This window comes from Diceros bicornis, chromosome 3 (genome assembly GCF_020826845.1).
Source record: "Diceros bicornis minor isolate mBicDic1 chromosome 3, mDicBic1.mat.cur, whole genome shotgun sequence".
Classification (NCBI taxonomy): Eukaryota; Metazoa; Chordata; class Mammalia; order Perissodactyla; family Rhinocerotidae; genus Diceros; species Diceros bicornis.
In genome coordinates this window covers 25,665,435-25,672,321 of record NC_080742.1, presented here as the reverse complement: position 1 = coordinate 25,672,321, position 6,887 = coordinate 25,665,435, and the positions used below count along the sequence as shown (strand labels likewise).

General features: G+C 38.6%; 1 protein-coding gene across 1 annotated transcript in view; it reads right to left on the bottom strand.

Moving 5' to 3' along the window:
* Positions 1 to 224: 224 nt before the first annotated feature.
* Positions 225 to 6,887, bottom strand: part of LOC131393784 (ATP-dependent translocase ABCB1-like) — a 42,339-nt gene continuing 35,676 nt past the window's right edge. The window contains 7 exon segments of the mRNA XM_058524819.1: positions 225 to 871; positions 1,731 to 1,892; positions 3,943 to 4,113; positions 4,425 to 4,628; positions 4,738 to 4,863; positions 5,051 to 5,161; positions 5,309 to 5,422. Of these exon segments, the coding sequence (XP_058380802.1) occupies positions 467 to 871; positions 1,731 to 1,892; positions 3,943 to 4,113; positions 4,425 to 4,628; positions 4,738 to 4,863; positions 5,051 to 5,161; positions 5,309 to 5,422 (1,293 nt within the window). The 3' untranslated portion in view covers positions 225 to 466.

Here is a 6,887-nt window from a genome sequence, read left to right as displayed (position 1 = left end):
CTCTTTTCGCTGAGGAAGACCCGCCCTGAGCTAACATCTATTGCCAATCCTCCTCCTTTTTTCCCCCAAAGCCCCAGTAGATAATTGTTATGTCATAGTTGCACATCCTTCTAGTTGGTGTATGTGGGATGCCACCTCAGCATGGCCAGACAAGCGGTACGTCAGTGTGCGCCCAGGATCCAAACCCGGGCCAGTAGCGGAGTGAGCACTCTTAACCACTAAGCCACTGGGCCAGCCCCTGCATAAATGACCATAGCCTATTCCCATTTCCTTATCAACTGATGGCAATTTAGCTTAAAAAAAGTACTGAAAGTCTGTTATATTATTCCTTTATTTTTTAAGAAATAAATGATGATTCTACAAACATTTAACTTTTACCCAACATTTGGAACATGACGAATATTTACGAGAAGGGATAAACAGACTAGAAATGTTTATATTTGAAGAACCATTATGGTCTGTCTCTTTATATTATAAATTCTAATTCTAAAATTCTTGTCCTATAAATCTCAGTCATAAATGCTAAACCGAGTCTAAACTGTTGAGATTGTGGTTTGTGGAACACTCTAGGGGATAGGACAGGAGGATTCTGGATAACCCTTTCTTGTTCCCTCTCCCAACTCCACCCTAGCCCACCAAATGAGGAAGCTACAACAGGAGGGTTGAAGCCAGAACTCGACATCCTCCTCCATACCATGCCCTCTGTTGTACTAAGCTTTCCCTCCTGGCCTGGTGGTTCACGGATACTCTTGCGAGTTGATCTTTTTCTTATTAGACTTGATTCTGAATCTTTTGGAGACATTTCCAAGGCATCAATTTCACCTTTGGATTCACCAATTGCATTTTCTAATTCAATTTCATTTCCTCTTGTCTAAAATAAACAAGAAACGGGCATAAGCTGGTTACGCTCAGTTAACCAATGACAATTAATCGCTGAACATCAGATATCAAGGAAAATGGTATTATAAGTAATTACAGGAAAGGATAAAGTTAAATGGCTGTTTCTTTTTTTGTGATATATTTGAAAATTAAAACCACTAAATAAGAAGGCTTCCCATTGAATATGCTGAAATAAGATACATGGATGCAACACGGCATCCATTCCAAGAATTTTATGTCGTCATCTCCTTTTTGTGGGTGTATTTGGCTCAACCAAATTTGCTTTGGACTGGTGCTGTCACCAGATACATGGTGCAAGCCTAACTGTGAGCCACAGTTGTCACTTAAAATTTTCTCAGCAGACACATAAAAAAATATGAAAGAGGTAAAATCAGTTTTAATCATATATTTTATTTAACCTAATGTATCAAAGATGTTAGCATTTCAAGATGTAATCAATGTAAAAACTTAACTGAGATAGTTTGCATTCTTTTTTTATACTAAGTCTTCAGAATCTGGGATGCACGTCCTACTTACAACACTTCAATTCAGATTAACTACCATTCAAGTGCTCAATAGCCACATAGCTCTAGCGTCTACCATAGCGAGTGGACAACTCAGCTTTAAATCTTTTGAAACTTTTCAATCCTTTTTTCTAATTATCCTTCTTAATTTTCCCTTCTTTCAAGAGCAGAAAACATATTTAAAACATTGGTCTGATCCTGAATCCTCAAGTATTCTTCCCCACTCCTCAAGATAATCAAGTTAAGTAAGGTTTATTTATAGCATCAAACACAGCAAAATCACCTGATTCCTCAGATACTTTAGGAAAATCTAGAGTCAGACTATACCTGCATTGTCACAAGTTTGAAGTAAATGCCTTTCTCTTTCATGAGTTCACCATGATTGCCTTCCTCCACAATGACTCCATTATCCACACCAGCGATGACATCAGCATTTCAAACTGTAGACAATCGATGAGCTATCACAATGGTAGTCGGGCCTTTTCTGGCCTGAAGAGAGAAAAAAATTGGTTTTTGAATATATGAATAATTATATGCAAAAATTCATTCATTCAAGTTATGTATTTACTGAACACCAGTGCCTTGGACATTGTAAAACTGTCTAAGCTATATAAGGTAGTCTCTCACTTCAATAAATGTATAGTCAGTTGATAAGGGCTTGAAGTGATATTTTATTATAATAAATATAAGCACACATATGATAGTCACACATTAATATTATGTAAGCCTCTAAGTATTTCACTTAACCTTTATCAGCCTAAGTTTATAGTAATAAGCATGGGCTGTGAAAAGTAAAAAAAGCCTACAGCCCAGGCATTGGGCAATCAGAGCAGACACAGGCCGGTGTGCCGTACTGGTGCTCACTAGCTAGCGATCAGTCCTGGGCATCATAATGTCCTATCTCACAGGACAGTGGATGGTCAAGGTGGACAATAAATGTGAGGAAGCAAAGTCCAGACTTCAGCATCACATTGATCTGAACTCAAATCTTAGTTCTCCCATTTATGAATTCCAGGATTTTATCCAGATCTTTTAACCTGTATGAGGCTTAGTTTATTCATATACACAAAATGAGAGTAACTGCGATGACTAAAATAATGCTCATAAAGCATTGTGACGCGTACACAGGAAATGCCTAATAAAGGACACTTACTACTAGGTAGAAGCATTGTGGAAAATTTGAAGAGCTATGACAGTGTTTTTAAATGCCCAATCTCATTTTTATTTTAATAAGGAACAAAGCCAGATAACATGAACTTCTCTGAGATTTCTTTAACTTTTGTAACTTTCGCAATGCTTAAGATTTTTGTTACTCTTTATTTCTTTCCAGGAACTAGCAGTAAAATTCTCAAAACAAACTAACAAAAGAAGGTATTAGGATCAATGTGTAAAAGAGAAGTGGAAAACTCTGAGAAGATAAAAAAATACACATTAGAAGAATTAGGTGGCAGCAACTGTGAAGTAGAGAAGACAATGGATCAATTTTTTGGATGTTTTCAAGCAAAGGGGATCATGTTGGATTCCCCCCAAAATTCACACTCTGAAGAAAAATTATTTTTAAATGCAAATTGTAAAATTGTTTTTATTTATAATTTAATACATAGATCCACTGCAGAATAGTAAGAAAACACAGATGTGAAATTACAGATAAGCAAGGTGAAGAGAAATAAAGTAGCCACAATCCCTTTTGCCTCTATTGTGGGTCAGAAAAGTTTTAGTAACCTGCTTTTTCCTCCCTCAACAATCTATTAAGCACACTGACAGGATGTTTAAAGGAAGATCCAGTGTTGTTTTATTATTAGAGAGGAGGAGAGTTGGAACAAATATGAGTTTATCTTTGACTTGTACTGTGACACTTCACCTCAGAGCACTTTTGGGTTAAAAGGTCTCCACATTCCTTGTCCTCACAGAGCTAGCCTGGTTACTACTACATGTCAGAGACCAAGCACAGTGCCTAGCACAGCTGGAGCACTCAAATCCAATTTGGTGAATGAGTCACACGGACTCAAGAATTGCACGAAGTTCAAACTCTGCTGACAGTCAAGGACATTTCAAGGCCTCGGTAAGTTTCCAACATCATCGGCTCCAGCCCCCCTCCCGGGGATAAGAGGTTTCTCATGTCCCAAGGAGTCTTCAACAGGCATTTAACATCTTGGAAACCAAATGCGAACCTTCAGATTATATTTTCCTCTTGTTGACGACAGTAAAACTCACAAAACCTAAACAACGGGGTTATCTCGGAGGCTGAGTTTTCAAGATCACAATGAAGACCAATTTTCATTGGAGTCTGTATTTCTCATTGTATAATTTTTAAAATTAGCAAGTACTTTTCAATGAAAGTTTATTCATCTCTACTTAAGGAAAAAACACCAGAGAAATGAATAGAAATTAAACCAATAGATGCAAAGAGGCCTGACGATTTTATTTTGATAGCTGAAGGGATCACTTTAGAAGCGATCAGAAATAATATTAAGAAGAATTCACAGTGGGATGTTCTTATGCTTATAAATCAGGTTGGTTTGAACTGAGGCTCACAGACCTTGTCCAGGGCCGCCTGAACCACTGCTTCACTCTCAGTGTCCAAGGCTGATGTGGCCTCGTCCAGCAGGAGGATCTTGGGGTTACGAACCAGGGCTCGTGCGATGGCGATTCTCTGTTTCTGTCCACCACTCAGCTGGGCCCCTCTCTCTCCAACCAGGGTGTCAAATTTCTACAGCACAGAAAACACAGGAAGATTTAGCAAAAGAGTTAGCTCACCCTTTAAGATGGGAAGTAATCCCATAAACAAGCCAAGCCTCATGGGCAATAATGTCCAGTTCCTTACACTTAGTAATAACCAACTCCAATTTTTGAAATTATCCTGCTACTAATTCGTGCTCCTGGAGCTTTAAATCTGAAGTAATCTTGATTTCTTATCTTAGGAGGGTCCTCCAATTTATAATAGTTTCCTAACTTCTTATGCATTAGGCCAGCATTCTATTCTGTCAACCTCGACCACGACAAAGATCGGGAAGGACTTACATTAGGCAGTTTCATGATAAAGTCATAGGCATTAGCTTCCTTGACAGCTTTCTTGATCTCCTCCATGGTGACATTTTCACGGCCATAGCGAATGTTTTCAGCTACTGTGGTGGCAAACAACACAGGTTCCTGACTCACCACACCAGTAATTTCCCGAAGATACCTTACGTTCATGGTCCTAATGTCCTGTCCATCGATGCTGACCTGAAATAAAGAGGAAATGTGATCTTCATACACTGCAGATTTGTATCGTGTGATCTACAGGGGCAACTGCTGAGTGCTACAGCATCTAGTACCGCAAGAGCCATCTCACCACGCCCTCCGTGGGGTCGTAGAGCCTCTGCATCAGCTGGACTGTCGTGCTTTTCCCGCAGCCGCTGTTCCCAACCAGGGCCACCGTCTGCCCACTCTGAACCTTCAGGTTGAGGCCTTTCAAGATCTACCAGGACAAAAGACAAGTAAACTTAAAGGCCACTCACAGGTACTGGGACTATGAACTGACAGTTCAATTCAAAACTAGGTTTACATATATATATATATTTTTTTTTTACAATCTTAAAGGGAAGTATCAGAAAGTCTTCATCCAACACATTGCTGAATCATTGATTAATCATTTATCATTGTACCTGAACTTCTTTTCGAGATGGGTAACTGAAGTGAATATTTGTGAACTCCAAATTTCCCTTAATATTATCTGGTTTGTGCCCTCTCGTCGAATAGCTGTCAATGCTTGGCTTCTAAACAGAAGAAAATTTCAGAAGATTACTAGGTTACACTAACTACTTTTAGTGACATTTGTGGAGAGCTGGATTAAGTGATAAAGACACCGACTTCTAACTAGAAATACTTTTAGAAAGATGGATAAATGGCTAGCCCAGACTTACGTTGTCAATTATCTTGAAGACTTCATAAGCTGCTCCTCTTGCGTTTGCAAATGCTTCGATGCTTGGAGATGCCTGTCCAACACTAAAAGCCCCAATTAATACAGAAAAGAAGACCTGAGGAAAGTGAAGGAAGGAAAACCATCAAGTTACTTAGACAGTGTTTACTACAACTTTTTTTCATTCTGCTTCTTTCTTCTAACACAGCTAATTAAATTTTAAAATGGCAAGGCAACTGATGAATACTAAGTGTCAAAAACATTTTAAAAGTTAAAATTCTTTTCAATTTACAATGCAGAATTAGTCTTACTTGCTCAGTGAAACAATGATATAAGTTCTATAGGAACCAGAAGATTAGAATAGACTAGATTTATATTTATTTAGAGCTAAGAATTTTGGTTTACATCATCAGCAGTGTATAAACTGGCTGGAAACAAAGACTACAAGGAGAGGCAGAAGAACCAGGTCCGAATCGGATTAAGCACTAACTGGCTAATTGTCTCAGGCAATTCTGGGGTCTCTGGGTTTCCATTTCTTCATTTGCAAAAACAGTCAAGATTCTGTTTTCCCTACTCTAAAGGAATTGTTGTATCAAAGGAAACAGTATATATGAAACTATTTTGTAAACTATAAAGCACACACACCTAAGGCATTACTCTTGATCAGGTTAACTCTTTTGTTCCTCTACCAGACTGTGCTCTCTTTGGAGGCTGATAAACAGGTTTCTGTTTTTTTTCAATTTTGCCCTAATCAGTTTCTTGTTGGTAAAGGCTTGACTTGGTTTCTCGTCAGGGTTAAAGAGAACTAATGCCACTATTCATTTTGTTCTAAATCACACAGGAATTAGGTTACCCAATAATTTACGTAGAAGGAATTCTGCTAAGTGATTCTATACTCGTTTTCGCAATTAGGCCTTACAACAACACTAAAAGTTACGGCACGTCATTCCTGTCATTTCCATTTGGCAGAAGAGGTAACGGAGGCTTGAGAAGTCTAGGTGGCCGCCCCAAATCATACAGCGAATAAGTGGTACAGCTGGAATCCGAACCCTGTCGGCTTGATATCAATTCCTGAGCTCTTACTATTCTGGGTGCTTGCAGTTTGTGAGGCAGATCTGGGTTCAGTGAATACTGGACTTGAAACTGCTTATCTACATCACAATTAAGCAGAATACACCTCTTGTCACAACCTAGGTTCACCCACAGCATCACTATCCTAATAAGAGCTTTTTGGTAAAAGTCATTCTTAACTAAACAGCCTCACACATTTTCGATGAGGCAACAGTTTGAAAAAACAAGAGATGCAATTATTATATACACATTACAAATGTGGTTCCTGAGAAAGGGAACTGCTTGAAAGGACCAACAAAAGATGGTCTGTCATTAACTCAATATTCCTGTGCTTGGCCTATGAAAGAGGAACTGAATGACTCTTCGCACAGTATGTTCTTTATTAGATCAAGATACAGACTGAGCTTGGTTTGTGAATTATTTCATTGCCTTTAAATAAAAGAGGATAGCATCAAATGGCAGGCCTTCTGTGCTTATACAGAGGTCTGCAGGCAAAGAACCTCTAATGGAAT